This window comes from Engystomops pustulosus, chromosome 3 (genome assembly GCF_040894005.1).
Source record: "Engystomops pustulosus chromosome 3, aEngPut4.maternal, whole genome shotgun sequence".
Classification (NCBI taxonomy): domain Eukaryota; kingdom Metazoa; phylum Chordata; class Amphibia; order Anura; family Leptodactylidae; genus Engystomops; species Engystomops pustulosus.
Genome location: NC_092413.1, coordinates 23,600,036 through 23,620,962, shown reverse-complemented (window position 1 = coordinate 23,620,962; position 20,927 = coordinate 23,600,036). Strand labels below are relative to the sequence as shown.

Sequence of the window (20,927 nt, the reverse complement as noted above, 5' to 3'; positions counted from 1 at the left end):
TATATACTGAATAATATCTAATAATATCACATACACACATACATACACATATATGTATATATATGTTATATATTATATAAGTATATTATATCTGCTAGTAATATACACATACACATCCTTCGCTGATTATTATTACCAGTACTATTATACATAAGACATGATAACAATGTAATAATAATACACATTCTGCTGGTTATTTTGTATCTTTTGCTTCTGTTTCTCTGTAATTCCTGACCTGCCCTACCTGTTGGATGCAGAACGTATGGACACAGTATGAGTGTGATAACCAGAGGAGGAGGAGGATGATGATGGTGGTGATGATAATAGTAGTATTACTGTCAGTGTCTCCTGTCCATGGACTGCAGAGGAGCCTCCATTGCCTGAATGTGTCAGCAGGCTCACACACACTTCCAGGCACACACACTGTGACGTCTTTTGTGCATTTCCTGCATTACAAGGAGAGGGGAGGAGAAGGGGGGGGGGGTGTTACTAATCATCAGCAGGCACCAACAGCTACAGCAGCACCAGCCTTCACCAGGGAATCTGCCCACAGCTCCTGCCAGCCCTGCCCAGGCTCATGTATATTGCATGGCAGCAGCTGGAGCCCTCCCTGGGGATGTGAGCACGACCCCCGTCCTGGTGCGGATGTGAGCTCCTTGGTGTTGTGCGCGGACTCGGTGGAGGACTGCGGCGGCTCCATTCTGCCCTGTAGGACGCCTGAGGAGGCTTCACATCTGCATGGATGATCCCAGACGGTAGGTAGAGGACAGCACCCTTCACCAGGCCGGAGCAGGGATTACATGAGGATCTCCAGAGCCTCAGTCTGCAAGAAGAGGACGCCTCCCCCCCTTTTCCTTGTTTTCCGTTAGAAATCCCTGGATTGAGTGGGAGTGAGCAACAGATCACGTTGGATCTCCATTGATTTTGGTGGATCGGCTCTGATTAACCCCTCCATCGCCATGGTGGTCTTCAATGGCTTGCTGAAGATCAGGATCTGTGAAGCTGTTAACCTGAAGCCTACAGCTTGGTCCCTGAGACATGCGGTGGGACCTAGACCCCAGACCTTCCTGCTGGACCCTTACATTGCAGTCAATGTGGATGACTCCAGGATAGGGCAGACCTCTACCAAACCGAAGACCAACAGCCCAGCCTGGCATGATGACTTCTCCACTGATGTCTGCAATGGCAGGAAGATTGAGTTGGCAGTCTTTCATGATGCCCCCATTGGGTATGATGATTTTGTGGCAAATTGCACCATCCAGTTCGAGGATCTGTTGCAGAATGGGAGCAGGCACTTTGAAGATTGGGTAAGAGAAATGATGACTTCTTGTGGTAGTACTACTAGTGCTGGTGCTATTGTTGCAGGCTTTATTTTCACACACATGTCCATAAAGCTATTGTTTTACTGCTGGAGTGTGGAGGATATCCTCTAGTGTGGAATGACATGGCCACACATCCCTGCTCTTCCTTCTGCACACTCCACATCTCCCAGAGATCAACACATCAGAGGGGGAGGGGGCGGATAAGCAACAGGGGATCCCAGGTCTACCCTGACCATTAGTCTGTGGACTGGTCACCTATGGACATATGATGTCAGATTTATTCTATCCTTTTAAATAGTGCCAACATATTCTGCAGCCCTGTGCAGAGTTTGGTCCCAGGGGCTTACAATCTAATTTCCTTCCTTGGGGTTACCCGTGTACAAAACTTATGCAAGGACAAGAAGACGATGCAAACTACAGTGCAGATGTTAGATGTGCTCTCTACTATGACCTCAGTGCCTTCCAGTATTGACTCGAAATTGTATTGTAGAAAAATTGACGTGAAATATAATTTTCCTTATCCTCTTCCTTGGCTTGGACTATAGAATATGTTGGCCCTATATAAAAAATATATGTAATAAGTAAAAAAAATTTGATGTATTCGGTTTCATCTGGTTTTGGAAAAGCTGGGTGGCTACCTGCATGGCTGCCATGATATGACCTATACCTAGATTTCATTGCATCTCGATGAAAAATTTGTATAATTTTGCGTTAATATTGATTTAAGGCATAGAAGATAATTTTATGCTTAGGCGGTTGTGTTATTCAGGTGCGTGGGAAAGCTGAGTGATATAGTGGAAATATATATAATGGTAGCCATTATGATAACGGAATGACCTGTCTTTGATAGTGGTTATGTTCTATTGATTTTGGGTTAGTATTTAAGGCTTCTGCTGATGAGGAACCTCTTGGAATGTGTTATTATGTAATGAAATATCATGTAGATTCAGGACTTGATGTGAGAACATCAGAGATGACCATGGGTGATCCCCAGTGATGGGTCAAGTGGCGGTTCAGTGGTAACGCACTTGCTTTCTCCAGGCTAGTTGTGGAAGGAAATCCTTCTATCAAGTAATGACAGATTTCTTGGTCTTCCGTCTGTTCCCTGTAAAGATGTGTTGAGGACACAAGTGTGACCCTCTGCCCTGCACAAAAATTGTGGTCATTGGTCAGGAGAAGAGGATGAGAGAATTATATGGACTACATAATACAATGTACTGTATATATTATTATAGTTTATTCTTTTCTTTTCTTGTGAGAAAATTACAATTTAGACTTAATTTGTTGCCATATGAGACCACATAAGGTAGCAGTTAAATAATGACTAACCACCACCCCTTTAAACCCAACATAAATATGTGTCCATTCAGTTCCATTTATCAGTTTTATCTATTTGAAGCAACATTGGGTGATCATCTATACATCTGACATTTCACCTTCCACGTGTTTGACCCCCAGATTTCCCGGGCACCTCTATCATCAGGTTACCTGATAATATAGTGATACATACCCTGGTGCCTCCTCTGTGTGCACCCAGTCCGGTCTGTCATTCAGGAATCGGGATAATTTGGGTGAAGCCCCTGTGGGTCACCACCTTATATCTTTACACCTTTTTTATAGGATGACTTAAAGGGGCGGTCCCACTATTGACACTCATCCTTAGGATTTTTAAATTTTTGTGGTCCCCTGAGAACCCCATCTATAAACGAATAAATGGATCATACAAATATAAAATGGGGAAGGGATAATAGCCACAAATCTCATCTGGTTTGCCTTTCTCTTGATATGTTTTCTTAGTTTTTGTATGTTTATGAAGCTTGTGGATTTTCAGAGTAGGACATCTACACTTGATGGACTTGCATTCCCCTTGTGCCAGATTTTAGCTGTAGGCACCGTTTCTTATGCATGTCTTAGCATGTTGTGCGTAGATCAAGGAAAGATGAAGTAGGAATGAGCTTAGGAGTCAGACAGAAGTGGAGTGTCAAGTTTAAGGGGGTCTCTACTTTGTTCCATATGAGTATTCAGAGAGCCCCCTCTATTTTTACCCTATGTATCTTTTACGCTCATTTATTACATTTTGGACAACAAAAATGTTGCCCATAGCAACCAATCATTTGTAAGCTGTAATAGGAAACAATACTTGAATGATTTAAGGATTCAATGGATCCAAGATCAATCAATCCAAGATTCAAGGATTCAATGATAGATTCACTGCAATGAGTTTAGTACAAATGGCTGATGGGATATTCCTTTGGCACCATGAAGTCCCAGAGGATCTAAAACTTTTTCCCAACTGCTTATATAACATTATTTTACATGATAGGTGTCTAAATCCACCCAGAACAAACCATAACATTTTATAAAGTGACTCCAGTTACTGTAACTCCTTTTTCTTACCTCTATTTTTCAGTGTGCACCAGAGTCTAGTGTTTGTTTTTTAGGATCTTGACATTTAAAAGCTGCTTCAACTAAATAATAAAAAAATGGAAAAGTTTTGTCCATCTAAGTAAAAAAAGCTGAAACCTCCAAATAATAATAATAATAATAATAATAATAATAATAATAATAATAATATGTATTGTCCATCTATAAAAAAAATGAAAACATAATAACAATAAAAAATATCAGGTAAAAAAGGTTATTAAAAACAATAATAACAATAATAATAATAATAATAATAATAATAAGGACCCTCTAGCAATCATGGTCTCTGTATTTAAGTATATCTTAGTTTAGTACTTGATGCAATTCCTCTGTTATTCCTCCTAGAAATCAATGAACGCACTGTTTGTTAACAGTTAGGGGCGTGTTTCTACAACATTGTCCAATCAGTGCAGCCAAATTGTGTATAAACACACCCCTTAGGAAGAACTAAATTGTAACATCCAGTTTTAAATTTATTTGATCAAATTTCCAGGAGGAATTTCAGAGGAACAACATATTGGGGGGTATTCATTATTGACTTTCCAATAGAAAATGGTAATTTTTTAAAAATTTCCATGCTGCGCCTGTTGCACGTTATTTATAATGAAGTGTCGGCACCACAATATTGTTGGTTTTTGGCACATACAACTTTTTTTGGGTGCACAATTTGAGCGCCTCTTGGGAAATCCTGTATTTCTACTTTTCTGACAAGCTTTTTGGGGTGCTCTTAAAGCTCCAAAAAGCTATGGAGTTCTATTTTACCTTCAAGAATGAGGAGTTAGGGTAGACCATTTGCGGACGTGTGCCAATTCATTAACCCCTTGTGTCACAGTCTTACATACTACAGACTGTGTTGCTGCTTTATTTCCCAGACTGAACATTGTGCATGGAGCAGGGCTTATAGCAAGTATTATAGTCTCTCTATAGCAGCGGTTCTCAACCTGTGGGTCGCGACCCCAGGGGGGGTCGAACGACCAAAACAAGGGGGTCACCTAAAGCCATCAAAGGCCTCAATTTTATTGCGTTTTTGTAGAGAATCACATGGTTTGGGGTCACCGCAACATGAGGAACTGTATTGCGGGGTCACAGTATCACAAAGGTTGAGAACCACTGCTCTATAGGAATACTATACAGTACCATACAGTAGCAAAGGGGGAGATTTATAAGAGGTGCCTGAAAGCAAAACTGTTTAGGTGCTCATGGCAACCAATCAGAGCTCAGCTTAAATTGTATAAACTGGTATGGGAAAATGAAAACTTAGCTCCGATTGGTTACCATGAGCAACAAGGACAGTTTTGCTCTCAGACACTTGATACATCTCCCCCAAATAGTCCTGCATCTTGCACTTTTTGGGACATTTTACCGACATACAGTACATAAGATTTATCAGAACTGTCTTAGGTAAAACTGTTCTTGTTGCCCATGAAAACCAATCAGAGCTGTGCTTTAGTTTCATAAACAGCAGTGGGAAAATGAAAGCCGAGCTCCGATTGGTTGCAATGGGCAACCACAACACTTCTGATAAATCTCCTCCATTCAGGCCTAGGAGAAGAGGCTCCATTAAATGATCCACCATTTTATAGCTAATGGACTTCTGGCCTTGATATACATTAGATCGCTCAGTGTCAAATCCGACCAAAAACTAGGATTTGTGCCTACACAGATCAGGTGTACAGCAACAGCCCGCCTGCCGGATGCATATGCTACTATCCCAATATTTACAGAAAGGCCTTACATATATCCTTATGGGATCACTTTTCAGATATACAGGCAGTCCCCGGGTTACGTACAAGATTGGTTCTGTAGGTTTGTTCTTAAGATGAATTTGTATGTAAGTCAGACCCATATATTTTATAATTGTAACCCCAGGCAAAATGTTTTTGGTCTCTGTGACAATTGGATTTTAAAAATGTTGGATTGTCATAAGAACCAGGATTAACAATAAAGCTTCATTACAGACACCTGTGATAACTGTTACAGCTGATCAATGTAGCCTAGGACTGAAGTACAATAAATTACCAACATCCAGAGGCCCGTTTGTAACTAGGGGTCGTCTGTAAGTCGGGTGTTCTTAAGTTTAACTTTTTTGAGTCAGACCTAAAATCTGCCATATTAGTAGAATACTACTAAGCAAATCCACCGCTTGAGTCTGGAGAATCACCCCCCTCCATGTGTATATAGCTGCGATCACATACAAATATAGTTTTTTTTTTCTTTTATCTGGAAAATAAATCTGAAGCGAAATGTGGTTGTGAAATTTTTTTTTTCTAATTCTTCCTTTCGCACTGTCGCTGCATGTCACTCTTGTGGTTTGGTCAGTGTAATCTTATCTAATACAAAGCATTGGTTATAGCTTCCTCTGTCTGTGGCTTTGAGCGCTCAGTGTCAGACGGGAGCTGTAAAGTTGTACATTACTCTCAAATTGGTGCTGACATTGGGAATATTTTCAGGTCAAAACTATTTGGATAAAAATTTGTGCATTTGTTATTATAAGTTTTTTGTGGGCATGTGTTTAGCCAAAGCCTATTTATTGGTAGCTTTCAGTTAATAGAAATGTAAATTTTTGGCTATTCAAAAATCTGAAATCTGCAAATTCACCAGTAGATCTGGCGTGTTATTACATGTTCTAAGAAGATCGCGTCATGATACATGATTACTACTCAAATAAATGGGCTTATTCACAAATGGAGCCCCCCTTCTCCATGATTTTTTGATGTCATGTGGTGGACATGGTAATTAAAGTAGCGGCAGGAGACTATTACTGTGTCTTAAAGGGGACGTGACTGTCCATTACTGTCACTATAACGGAGGGCTTGAGTAGAAACAAATAATCAGATTATCACATGGATTATGGCTGCAGCAGAATAGGAGTGTGTTTATCTTGTGGGAAGCAGTGACCTGTCAAATTTGATTCTCTATTTTCAAAGAGTCTTTAAGTTTATGGTTCTGTATATAGAAGATATTTCATGGGGCTGTACATATAACATGTTTAACATATAATGATATAATACAAAATTTAAGGCAAAAAAGTTAAATAATACAGGCGGTCCCCTACTTAAGAACACCTGACCAGAACAGACAATAATAGTGGAGACCACAGAGAAGATAATAATAGCGGAGTCCCCAGAGCAGATAATAATAGTGGAGACCGCAGAGAAGATAATGATAGCAGAGACCCTAGAGCAGATAATAATAGTGGAGACCCCAGAGCAGATAGTACTAGTGGAGAGTGCAGAGAAGATAATGATAGCAGAGACCCTACAGCAGATAATAATAGTGGAGAACCCAGAGCGGATAATAATAGTGGAGACCGCGGAGAAGATAATGATGGCAGAGACCCCAGAGCAGATAATAATAGTGGAGACCCCAGAGCAGATAGTAATAGTGGAGAGTGCAGAGAAGATAATGATAGCAGAGACCCTAGAGCAGATAATAATAGTGGAGACCCCAGAGCAGATAGTAATAGTGGAGAGTGCAGAGAAGATAATGATAGCAGAGACCCTAGAGCAGATAATAATAGTGGAGACCCCAGAGCAGATAGTAATAGTGGAGAGTGCAGAGAAGATAATGATAGCAGAGACCCTAGAGCAGATAATAATAGTGGAGACCCCAGAGCAGATAATAGTGGAGAGTGCAGAGAAGATAATGATAGCAGAGACCCTAGAGCAGATAATAATAGTGGAGACCCCAGAGCAGATAATAGTGGAGAGTGCAGAGAAGATAATGATAGCAGAGACCCTAGAGCAGATAATAATAGTGAAGACCCCAGAGCGGATAATAATAGTGGAGACCGCGGAGAAGATAATGATGGCAGAGACCCCAGTGCAGATAATAATAGTGGAGACCCCAGAGCAGATAGTAATAGTGGAGAGTGCAGAGAAGATAATGATAGCAGAGGCCCTAGAGCAATTATAATAATAGTGGAGACCCCAGAGCAGATAATAGTGGAGACCGCAGAGAAGATAATGATGGCAGAGACCCCAGAGCAGATAATTATAGTGGAGACCCCAGAGCAGATAATAGTGGAGACCCCAGAGCAGATAATAGTGGAGACCCCAGAGCAGATAATAGTGGAGACTGCAGAGAAGATAATGATTGCAGAGGCCCAGAGCAGATAATACTAGTGGAGACCCCAGAGCAGATAATAATATTGGAGACAATAAAAATACTGATAATGGTGATAATGGAGACTCTAGAGTAGACAATAATAATACTGGAAGCGCTCATTGGACTGTCATGAGGGTATGGGATACAGCTCCAGGCTTGACAAGTCACATGTGGTGTGTTGAGGCGGATTGTGCACCCCTTTTCTAGGCTTTTACTTGAGAAATGTACACTTTATGTACATGCTAAGTGATGAATCTCCTCCTGCTACAGGCCAGAAGAATAAGGCACTGGTAAGTAATGCCCGTGTTTATCTCAGCAGCTCTAGAGTGACCAGGAAAACAGGACTGTGGAGTTGAAGTCAGACGTTTGGCTTTCCAATTCCACAGCCCTGGTGATATCCAGAGATTACGTTGGAGGAGGTATTCTTGCTGTTATATATAGTAGGTGACTGTGGTGAAGTAGGTGGAGACAGAACATGTGACATCATATCAGCAGCGGAAGAGGAGGATATTGAACTTGTGTTGGAAAGTCACCTGTACTCTCTCGTGTTCATGTTAGTGCAGGAATGCTTGTACCTTTTCTGAGTACACTCAAGCACCATTTTCCTCCTATGGGAAGCTGTTTTTCTAATATTAGCTTATTTCGGTAAAGCTTGTGATGCAGACGGATACCATGGTTACACCGCATGGGTTACCACCTCTGCAATTACATCTCTAATTTTCCTTTCATCAATAACAATGTCCAATTAGGTTTTTTTTTTTTTCCGACGCAGGATTATAGATCCGCGTAGCGCTTTATTAGTCGTAGGGTATGGACTCATTTAACCCTTTTGATACCAATCAGGTTTTTTTTTTACCGATTTCTGTGAATCTATTGTGGGTCATTTTCTATGCAGATCTTTGATAGAATGTATTCATTTGATACACGTGAAAAAATTTGCAACAATTCTGTGCTCTGTGATATATAAATATACATTTGTTATGTCCCTTCTTAATAGTTAATCCTATGCAAAACCATAAAATAACACAATGATATAATATTGACTTGTGCCTAATGACAAACCCAGCTCCGTTATATGTTACTATGACTTTTAACAGGGGCGTAACCATAGTGGTAGCAGGCATAGCAGCCGCTGTGGGGCCCGCAGTGTCAGGGGGCCCCAGCATCTGACCTTATACTAAAGAATGAAGGATGCTCATCATTATATACATATTATGCTGCATGTTGTACAGTATGATATGTATATATGCTATATGTGTGTATCTGTGATGTGTATATGCTGTATCTGTCTATGGTGTATGATGTGTATATATTGGATGTATATATGCTATACATCAGTGTATGTCACTTTATATGTGTGTATGTGATGTGTATATGCTCTATATGTGTGTAAGAGTGTAACTGTGTGTGTGTATATTTGAGTGTAATATGTATATTTTTAAGTGGGAAGGGAGGCCCCATTAAGAAGTCTGCTATGGGGCCCTGTCTCTCCTAGTTACGCCCCTGACTTTTAAGCTCCCATCTATTTAACTAAATAGGAGATACAGAATGCAGAATTTACATATATTAAGGTTTCTACCCTCTAGGTTGTTTGCTAAAGTATTTATTTTATTTTTTAGGAATATTTACCGCATGGCAATGTAACGTCAGCCGCATTTGTTTGCTGCGCTAGACGCCCACAGGTCATAGATTTTCTTCCCTGGGGTTTGGGAATTGCATATGACTAATTGTGAAGTACAAGTACAAGCCAGGCTGCCTGCTGCCGGACATGTATGACCAATGCTTGGAACATAAATCATGAATATTTGCACAAATGTGACTATGTAAATGTGGTGGGAGCTGGTTTATCCCTTACTTGTGCATTTCTAATGATCGGTAAATGGACCTAGGGGGATTACTGCTGCTGCTACTGCTGATTATCAAGTCTTTTAGATCATTTAGCAATATGTGGACTTAGATGTTACATAGTTCTTGGCTACCACTTATCTACATGACAAGAACCCATTTGAAACTGGCTTATTACCCCAATATATGATCACTTTTATTAAAGGGGTTTTCCCATCTGGGTATTCACATTTAATTGAATTCATTTGCCATATGTTAACATTTCTTCAATTGGATGTTATTAAAAAAGATGTTCATGTGTGAAGATAATTTCTCATAAATGTAGCCATGTTGTCCCTTAGAAATGAGATAGCTTTCTCGGATACGACCAACCCGCACTCTGGTGGCGTTGGCCAGACATGCGCTATTAAGCCCAGCATGACCACCTGGATTCGGCTGTGGGACATGTAGTAACTCCCGGACATTTCATATACGGAAACCTTTTGTTTCTTTGTGCAATCACTCCAGCAGAGGTGGTCGTGTCCAAGGACACAGTCTTGTTTCTAAGGGACCATATCACAGCATTTATGAGAAATTTTCTTCACATGGGTAATTTTTTAAAGAAAAAAATTAGGAATATTGCTCCATCGTGATCTGTACCATTGCCCACAAGAAGTCCATCAGTCTAGACACAGTCAACTACAAAATGCTCCAAATATCATAGTATCATCATACATAAGGTTGAATAAAGATGAAGTTCGATCAAGTCCCACCTGTAATCCCACTGTGTTGATGGTCTACCATAACACCTCATCTGCATATGATGTTCCTGAAGGTAACGTTCAGGAAGAACTTTAGACATTTTAAGTGTCCTTGCTCCGTTCTGAGTTTAGGTGACTGATTTGTTTCTAATGTTGTATCCCAAGGTCTTTATTTTCTATGAATGTGAGATATAGGACTTTATATATATTAGTGTTCTGTTCTTCAACAGCATGTATTCCCACTGGCCACTCCCAAGGGACTAGGGAAACTGCTCTGCATACAGAAAGGTAAACTTTCATCTAACTTATATTTTTTTTCAGAAAAAGCAAGTTTTACTATAAAAACCACTTTGGCAATGTGTAAACTATTCTCTATGGCAGTGATGGCGAACCTTTTAGATACAGAGTGCCCAAACTGCAACCAAACCCCACTTTTATGTTGCAAAGTGCCAACATAACAATTTGAGCAGTAACCTATTGATCTCTGCTGTACCATAAGTCTTAATCGTATTGACGTCTTGAGGACACCAATACAATAGAACGCTGGAGACATTTGGATTATAGTTTACCTCCAGGGTCCCTTGAAGAGGAAGAATCAGGGGACCCAAAGCAAGGGCTCCAATGATTATCCATCTCGGTCCACACCTTCTGGCTACTCCTGTAGTCCTGGCAGCCAAGTAGGTGTCACTTTAATAAAGCACTGAGCATGACGTGTCCCAGGCTGTCTTGGACTGCAGGAGGAAGCCTTGAGTGCTCTATGGGGACATGGGGGAGCCAGAAAAAGGTGACAGGTTCGCTTTACTGGCAAGAGTAACCTGATGAAAGGGATTCGGCAATGGTGGCAAAAATAAGCAATGTATACTTACTCTGCTTTAAGTTCCAGTCCAACCTTGACTATGATACTTCTGGTCTTTGCCATTTGTGCCTGGTCGGAAGTTCTGTGGTTTCAAGGGATCCCCTTTGACGAATAAGTATCCACTTCAGACCAAGGGATGTCATTAGTGATGTAGATAAAGTGACGTCCCATGGTCTGACGTGGCTTGGTTGTAATGGGTCTAATGACAATCCTGGAACTTCTGGCCGAACACACAAGTACCGGAGCGGCAGGCAAATTGGAGCAGGATAAGTTTTTTTTTTTTCCTCTACCCCTGCCCTGGAACAAAGTTTTCAAGAATTCTTTTCCTTTCACTTTTATATTTCTGCTTTCTATATGTTTTGCCTTATAGATCTTTTTTTTTCTTGTGGTTCTGAATCTAAAGATGCAACTTTATCTTCCATTATGATCTACGGTGATACATATGGCTCATCTTTAGAGTAGTTTTACAGTAGTTTTTTTTTTCAGTTTTAGAAAAATGTAGTGGCAGCAAAGGTAGGGATTATACCAGATACACTTATGGTTTGGGCTAAAAAAAAATGCATTAAAAACAACCACAACAGTTGTGTGTGAATCCATCCACATATACTTTTGGATAGAACAGGCAATTCTTCTCCAGAAAAACTGAGTAAAATATCATATGCAGTGAATTTCTTGAAGAAAAAGTTACAAATTCTTGTTAAAAACAGTACTGAAGTACTGAAAAAAAGTGTGTGGGAAGGTGACCTAATACTGCATATTTGGAATGGTCATTCCTCCATGTAATGCAAGTACCAGCATGTTCTTCCAGCAGTGGTTGAACAAGAGTAATTTACACACCCCAGGGACCAGAATAATCTGCAGATGCTACAAGGTCAAGTAGGATAGAGACCTCCTAAGTAAGCAGAATATGGACATAATATGGGGGGGGGGGGTATAAGTCCCCCTAGAGCTCATATTCATACTCTGGGGATAAGGATGGCGCAGATTGGCCATTTACTCTAAAGAAATCATGAGACTGGGAAGGATAGATAGTGGGCCACTGGTGATCGCCTCCAATTTACAAATTCTGCATTATTGTGACCAGAACTTACCAAAAGAAGACTAGAGAAGATCGGACCTGACATTTGGATTAAGGTTTGGCTGCACCCTGAACATATTACCGGTTTAGCTACTGAATAGGTGTCCTCCGGGCCAATCATAGCCATGGCCAGTTGCTCGGAGTGTCAATTTTCCGTATTGTCTGTTCGGCCACCAAAATTGGCAATATGTCCGATCCCTCTGGGGGGGACCAGTACACAGCCCAGACAACAGAGAGACATGACAATGACTGTATATTATTTTTTAGAACATAATCTACCAGAGATACTCTTGACATTGAGGGGCATTTATTAATATTGGTGCAGGGTGGTGCTAGAACCGTGCTATATTTTTCAGTGGGATGTAAATTTGTGATGCAAGGGAGTAATAAATTGGCGCATGAACTAAAAGGTTTAGAAGGTGTAGACCAACTTTTGGCTGGTGGATTCACAAGCGGCGCCAAAATTTTACCCCCAAAAATAGAAGTTGAAAGTGTCGGAAAACACCAATATTGTGGCTCCAAAACTTCATAAATTGAGGTGCAAGAGAGGCAAAAAAAAACCACTGCCAATTTTCCATTTGAAAGGCCGTAATCAATGCCCCCCATCGACTCTATTCAGTGGGTATCAGATGGAGTGGGAGACTTCCAACCACCAACATTCCTATGCAATATCTACCAGAATAGTTTTTCAGTTACCTCTTCAGTTACCAGTTGTCTCAGTTACCTCTGCAAACATGGATATACCACGAGTCAGTGGAGTCAGAAAGTGGTTCTCGCTATTTTGTAGCAACTCTTCTCCAAAATCTTTGAGTGTATGAAAAATAGAGCTTCACCTTTAAGTTACCCTTCCTCTAATTTTTGTAAAAAATGTTACTATTATGGAGTAGGATCTTTAAAGAGATGCAATTGAGCTGGGAGTGGGAAGGAGACCCAAATAACTTGTGAATGATCCACTATGGATGTCCATCATATTCTGAAGCTTCATAATATTTTTGCTTTCAAGGGGATGTCTCCCACATGACTTAGTTTGTTTTCTTTTGGTGTCATCATTTGGTCTTCAAGGATCATGACACTATAGAGACACTCATGAGGCGATGTTTTTCTAGGCAATGGCAACTTAGAGGATTGAAATTGGGATGAGATGGTAACAATTTCTGACAATGATTTTTGGTTTACTGTTATAAAAGATGATCACTGGCTACAAGCTTCATGATATTTTATGACTGATAACAATTCCATTGTATAGTAATCAGTTGACTGTGAAGTTGTAACATGACCATATACAGTATCCTTTGGTCTTAAAGGGGTTGTCCTAATGTTGAAAAATATGAACCGTTTCTTTCGGCACAAACCATGGTCAGGTGTGGCGCTGTGTTTGGAAGAGAGGAGCCATCATTTCAATATCAACACACAACCCCTGTAAAGAGCATCTACCACCAGGATGAAAACTGTATGCAAATGAGCCTGAGGGGCTCCAGGATCCATATGTGTTAATGGACCCTGGAGCCCCTCAGGCTCATTTGCATACAGTCTTTCATCCTGGTGGTAGATGTTCTTTAAATTGTGTAACTATGAGCCACTGTGTAGTCCTCCTATTTGATAGGTGATTTGCTGATTCCCTGTTAAAACATAAGTATCAAATAACTTTCTAGAGTATAAGAAACCTTTAAAACCTGCAACTGAAGGGTTAATCATGCAGTGTCGGTGCTTAGATCCCTTACCATAATTTAATAATCACATGATTTATGGAGACATTTTGGAGGCAGTTTAGGATCTAGCTGAGGTCATTGCAGGTAACGTCCCCGGGGGTAACATTCGCACCACTGTCAGTGTGAGATTTTATTACTGCAGGATACAATGTAGCAAATTCATTTGTATCTGTTAAAAGCAATACAAACAGATACAGAAGGATGTAACATCACAATGTACGGGCGCTAAGACTTATGCAAACAATGAACCTATGAACTTTGGATAGTATTACTGCTGTAGTCTCTGTATGTAAAGTATATATATATATATATATATATATATATATATATATATAGTTTTTGTGCACTTTTTAATCAAATTGTCCACATCATTCAGATGACTTACCTTTCCTGCACGTGTCTACACATGTTTTACTTCGAAAGTGCTGTTTATTTTTTGTCTTTTTGCATTATAAACAATAGATATGTTACTTAGTAGGTATTTTTGGAGGCACGTGGGTGTCTTTAAAGGGATTGCCCAATAGTTTTGCACAATGGCATCCACTTAGCTTCTACAATAAATTGCTACAGCTTTGCCATCAGCTGATGGGGCACATTTACTAAGGGCTTGGCGCCACATCTCTGACGGACTTTGCACATTCTTTCAGGGGAAAACTGCTTGCACAGGTATTTAAGAAGTGACCGCGCCACTATTGTTTTGCACACGACCCTTTTGTGGAACGGCTGCGTTGGCGTTCCGGCAGATTCATGATTTCTAGCGGACGTTCTTAATGAATGTGTCGCACCGAGCATTATACATGGGCAGAGCACTTTTAGTGACGTTTCTTACTTTCTAAGTAAATGTGCCTCATTATGTAGCAGCTAGCATGTATTCAGCCATTAAAGGGGCACTGTCATCAGCTATTACCCAGACTAAACTACCAATCCCTCCAGATAGGGTAGGACATTTCCTTTCTAAATTCCCTCTTTTATGTGGAGTCTACATATTAAAAAAATCACCACCAAAGCCATATGCAAATGAGTTATTTATTACATGAGATGAGTCACTTTTAGAGACTGTAGGAAAAGTGTCACCTCAGACACCTCTATCATTGGTTCTATAGTACCTAAAAACTTGCTACTGGTGTCATACACAAGATAAGAATCTAATTTCAGATCACATCAGGTTTGTGGTTCCTTGGGATACACAATCGAAGATACAGGAATCGAATATACAGGAATCCAAGTTGCACATATAGATCCAGTTCCTGTCTATTTCTTAAGCTCCCTGTGTATACGGTTCTGTTAGGCCCCTTCCACACTTGCGTTGCAGATCACGTCAGAGTTTGATCAGGGAGCGATCAGGGTTTGGTCAGTGAAAAACTGACATTTTGCATCAGATTTCAATCAGTTTTCTGTCAGAGTTTGTTCAGTGTCTCAGTTTTTCGCGGGCGTTTTCGATGCAATTTCAATGCGTTTTTCACGCGCAGCTAACACACGTTAGCACATGTTTTCTATGGCAATTGATGCGTGAAAAACACATTGCATTTGCATTGGACTTACAAGTGTCTCGGAGTGCAATGCGTTTTTGATTCATCTCCATAGACTTGTTTGGTGCGTTTTCACGCACGTGACTGGCAAAAGTAGAGCATGCTGAGATTTAAATGCGCGTTACAGAAAGTGTGCGTGAAAAAAAATGCAAGTTCTGCATGTCAAAAGCACACGTAGAAGACGCGCGTGAAAACCGCAAGTGTAGAAGGGGCCTTGCTCTCAGAACCACAAGACTGATGGAATCTGAAAGATAAGATTTCTTTTCTATAGAACTGAAAATAGGGGTATTTGAAGTGATGCTCCCCCTGTAGCCTCTCAGCATGACTCATCTAAAGACAAAAGTGACTATTCTCAGTTCATTTGCACGTATCAGTTTAACTTATTCTCTAACTTATTCTACGCATCACTGCATGGTCAAAACTGCTTATAGATTCCCTTTAAATACCAGAATTAAAATATCAATGTGAGAACTTCTCTTGTGTCATGATCACTGGGGCAGGGAACTTTCTGGACTTCCTCTCAGTAATTCCATTGAAGAACGTTACACCCAAGCTCTCCCCTGGGCAGATAACAGGGAGAATAGATTGTACTCAGCTGTGCTTGAAAATATATATAATATGTGGAATATAAAGGATTTTCAATACCCATGTATGATTACACATCTTTCCATGTCAAATCCCTCCTAAAGGAAACCTAACATTAAAATCCATCCTGATAAACCAGGGACACTTACTCATAGATCCAGGCACCGTGACTGTGGGAATCTTCTTAAATTTGGTATCCTTATAAAATCAACTTTTAAAATTGTACTAATGAGACAGAAACACATTACTAGAGCCACTTTCTGCTACAGCTTCACAGACTGTTACACTGTGCAGGAGCACTTCTCGACTCACACTGGGGCAGATTTACTTACCCGGTCCAGTTGCGATCCCGCTGCGCGTTGTCGTGACGAGGATTCGGGTTCTGCCGGGATTCACTAAGGTCGTGCGCCCAATATCCAGCATGTAACGCTGCTGCGACGAAGTCCGCCGGAGTTCACCTTCTTCTTCCTGGTGCATGTAAGTGCCTGATCTTGCGACACAAATCGTTTTTTAAATTACTCGTTTTTTCCGAACCCGTCGGGTTGTCCGACAGCCACACTCCCCGATTTCTATCGCGTGAAAGCCGGCGCCAATGCACCACAATCCGGTCGCGTGCGCCAAAGTCCCGGGGCAATTCGGTGCAAAATGGAAATATTCTGTAAACTCGACGAAAGTGCTGCATTCGGACCCTTAGAAAATGAGCCCCATTGTGTTGAAATGTCCTCTGCTGCTGTGAGCTTACATCAGACAGAGGGAGGGGGAAATACTGAGGGAGCAGAGGGGAGTATGACAGCCTGTGAAGCTATAGCATGGATGGGCTCTGGTAACACCCCAGGATCCCTTTAGGCTCATTAGCATAATTTCAGAAGGAAGGAGGACATAGATAACAAATATAAGAAGATTACCGCAGTCACGGTGCCTGGATCTATGAGTAAGTGTCCCTGGTTTATCAGGATGGATTTTGATGGTAGATTTCCTGGAAGGATCTTGATGTGTACTGGACCCTTATTACAATAGCTCCGCAGTAACACTTGGGATACATAATGTTACCTTTGTTTTACAATGTCCTTATTTTATCTGTGCTTCCCATTTAATCCTCGTTGTATGTGGCTGTAGACAGGTAGGACGCATCTCGGCTGCCAACTTCCTCTTTAACATTGTTACATGTTGTTATGCGATTAATATGTGTGATTAGTTCTAGCTTCACACTGACACTGCTGGAACACCTGCTGATCAGCCGAGTACAGGTTCACATAGGGATATTGAGTACAGGGAGAAAATCACCATATATTACATCCAAAAATTGCACAAAAGCATTGGAGGTCGCCCTTATTATAGGGGCCTCTTATCCGGATCATATATCTATTTAAAGGACATGTACCACCAGGATGAAGGATTGTAAACCAAACACACTGCTGTACTGGTGTGTGCCCCCTCTGGCAGGTTCTGCTCTTTTCTCTTAGCCCTTTGTGCCCTTATTTAAAAAAAAATTAGCTTTAAACATTATGCAAATTTTTTAAGCCTTTTTTTTCTTAAAAACAAGGGCATAAAAAGCTAAAAGAAAAGCAGATCCGGCCAGAGGGGGCACACACCAGTATGTCAGTGTGCTTGGTTTACAATCCTTCATCCTGGTGGTAGATTTCCCATAAAGAGAACTGATCCCTTAGCACAAAATACTGAATGCCATACCTTGTCTGATTTTCCTGATCAATTTAATGTTTGTTTTTTGAAAATCCAAAATTTGATATGTACTTAAGATTAAAATAGCCAAGTGGGCGGTAAGCTTTCATTTTCATTCTGCACACAGGGACACACCCCCAGGTTAACATCCCCTTGGCCAGTATGAGCAGACATAAACTTCCAGACACTATGGGGGTCATTTACTAAGGGCCCGATTCGCGTTTTCCCGACGTGTTACCCGAATATTTCCGATTTGTGCCAATTTTCCCTGTATTGCCCTGGGGTTTTGGTGCACGCGATCGGATTGTGGCGCATCGGCGCCGGAATGCACGCGACGGAAATCGGGGGCGTGACCGAACGAAAACCCGACGGATTCGGAGAAACCGCCACATTTTTAAAAAAAAAGTGTCGCGGGGCACGCGCTTACCTTCACCATGTATAGAATTGTGAACTCCGGCGGGCCTCAGCGGACTTCAGCTCCTCAGCAGTATCCAATGGAACCGTAAGCAAATAGGTATGGGCAGAAGGAAATAAATGGGGCAAATTAATGGGGAAATAAAAGAGTAAATTAACCAATGAATCAAAACACTTTTAAACGTTTATAATAAATACGAATCAGCTTTATACCAAACCGTGTTTTGGTAATTTACTCTTTGGTTACAAGCGCACCCATCCATAGCCCCATTTTTTCCTTCTGCCTATACCTAACGCATGCTCAGTGCATGGAAGGAGGAAGCCTAGGCCAGAAAACTGGAGTCCAAGCCATGATAAATGCCTCCTTAGATTAGATAGAGGGGCACCTTTATCATACTCTGGCGATAAGTCTGCCAGCATATGATGATTCCCCCGTCACAACCGCATCTATCAGGAGGATGCAGCCTGCTGAGAAATCCTGGCAGGTGGCAGCACTGCGATAGATAGAAATAGATTGATTTAATAGATAGATAGATAGATAGTTAGTTAGATAGATAGATAGGAGATAGATAGATAGATAGATATGAGATAGATGGATATGAGATAGATAGATAGATATGAGATAGATAGATAGATAGATAGATAGATAGATACAGCCAGGTTCTAAATTACATTTTGGCAGATTAAATCTAAATCTTATACATTCTAAAATCTAATATATCCATTTTTCCTGGATTATTTTCTAGTCCCAGTAAATGATTTCCATGCACGATGGACTGATTACTTTCCATAGATTTTTACTCATTGAATTCTCTGGAATCTTTGATACCTGTCTGTATCAGAGGCGTAACTACAAGGGTAGCAGCCATAGCACCTGAAATGGGGCCCGTAGTGTCAGGGGGCCCTGACATCTGGGATATTGGGTGTCAATATGTTATATGTGTGTATTTGTGAAGTGTATATGCTCTAAATGTGTTTGCATATGTGATGATGCATCAGTGTATATGGTAGTGTGTATATTTTTTAAGCGGTAAGTGGGGCCCCATTCCGAAGTCCGCTATGGGGCCCTACCTCTCCTTAATACGTCACTGGCTTGTATATTGTAATTGAGCGTGTGTCTTGGGCTCCATCCTTTCTCCATTCAGTAGACGGATGTTTTACTAACCATTAGATCCAGTGTCCCTGGGATCCCTCTCGCACAGTAGTTTCATCCTTCGTCGCGGCATTGATTATGTTTTCCAATCCCTGCGCTAATTGTAAGTAGTCAAATAAAAGCATTAGTGTTATCTGTATGTAACCAGCCGCAGGGTAATCCCCACTCACCAGTTTTATTGCTGATAAAGTTTTATGGTGCTTTACTTCCCTTCCATCCAGAACCTTTTATTATTATATAAATGGAGGCCTATAAATATTAGTGATCGCTGCGAGAGAGGGAAGGATCCGGTACAGCTGCGGTATTTATACCTATGTATAGGATATGGGATGTATCAGGTCAATGGATACTGTAGGGCGGCTCATACAAAGCTGCAGATACCGTTAGGTGTTGTCTCTTGAGATCTTTGTAAACGTTGTTTGTCTTGTTAGTAGCAGCAGGACTGTTAAAATGGATTTATAGTGCAGGATTTATAGTGAAGCTTCCCCAAGGGCATTGGTGGTGTGTCCTCGCACTGCTGCGCTATTGTCTTTCTGTTTTGAGCTGCTCTACAGTCCTTCATCTTTTAGTAAAAGCAGCAACTTGCTTCTAGTTTGATACTAGAGCAGTCACAGGGGAGGGGCTATGGAGCATATTGCAGAGGACTTTTTGCACAGCAGTGTGAGGACTCACCTCCAATGCACTTGGGGAAGCTCCACTATAAGGCTACATTCACACGACCGTATGATTTTTCCAGTCCCGTATTTACGGGCCGTATGAGCTTGTATATACATGACGTTTTTCATCCGTATGCAGCACGTATGTAATCTGTATTTTATACGTCACCCATAGACTTCTTGGGCATACGGAACTGAAAGACGGGAGAAATAGGACATGCTCTATATTTTTATACGGCTAGTATACGGTACAGTACGCTACAGTGTCAAAAACGGCAACATAAATGGTTGGACATATTGTCCATTGAAATGAATGTGGCCGTATGTAATCCGTAAAAGAAACGGTACTGGTAGCCTAAATTCTGTACTATAAATCCATATTTACAGTCCTGCTGCTACTAACAAGACAACCCCCCAGACGAAGGCTCCCTTAGAGCCGAAACGCGCGTCGGGGACGCGGTCTTAACCTGGCAGAGGCGGCCTGTAACACCTTTCACTGGTAAGAGCTGATACACCTTTCTAGATAGCTCTCAAAGACACTACTATCCTCCTTTTTTCAGGAGTCCCTTTGCATTTACCTTATACATATACCACATGGAGCTATCATATACCCAATACACTCCATTGTTCAGCTCCCAACTCACCAGCCTCAGCATACTTTAACCTCTTCCCCCTGCCCAGGTTCATCCGCTTTCTTATGTGCCAAACCACTGTGTTTTTACTATATATTGTTTACATATTTCACCAGCAGCAACTATACTGGTACTTTTTGTGTGTGTTTTTTGTATTAATAAAGAGTCATTCATTTTTAATAATATGTTCTTCTGTG

General features: G+C 41.0%; 1 protein-coding gene across 1 annotated transcript in view; it reads left to right on the top strand.

Moving 5' to 3' along the window:
• The first annotated feature begins 499 nt into the window (after positions 1-499).
• The window catches only part of PRKCE (protein kinase C epsilon), a 279,710-nt gene continuing 259,282 nt past the window's right edge, over positions 500-20,927 (top strand). Inside the window, exon 1 of the mRNA XM_072140293.1 lies at positions 500-1,307. Within this exon, the coding sequence (XP_071996394.1) occupies positions 960-1,307 (348 nt within the window). The 5' untranslated portion in view covers positions 500-959. The remainder of the gene's footprint in view (positions 1,308-20,927) is intronic.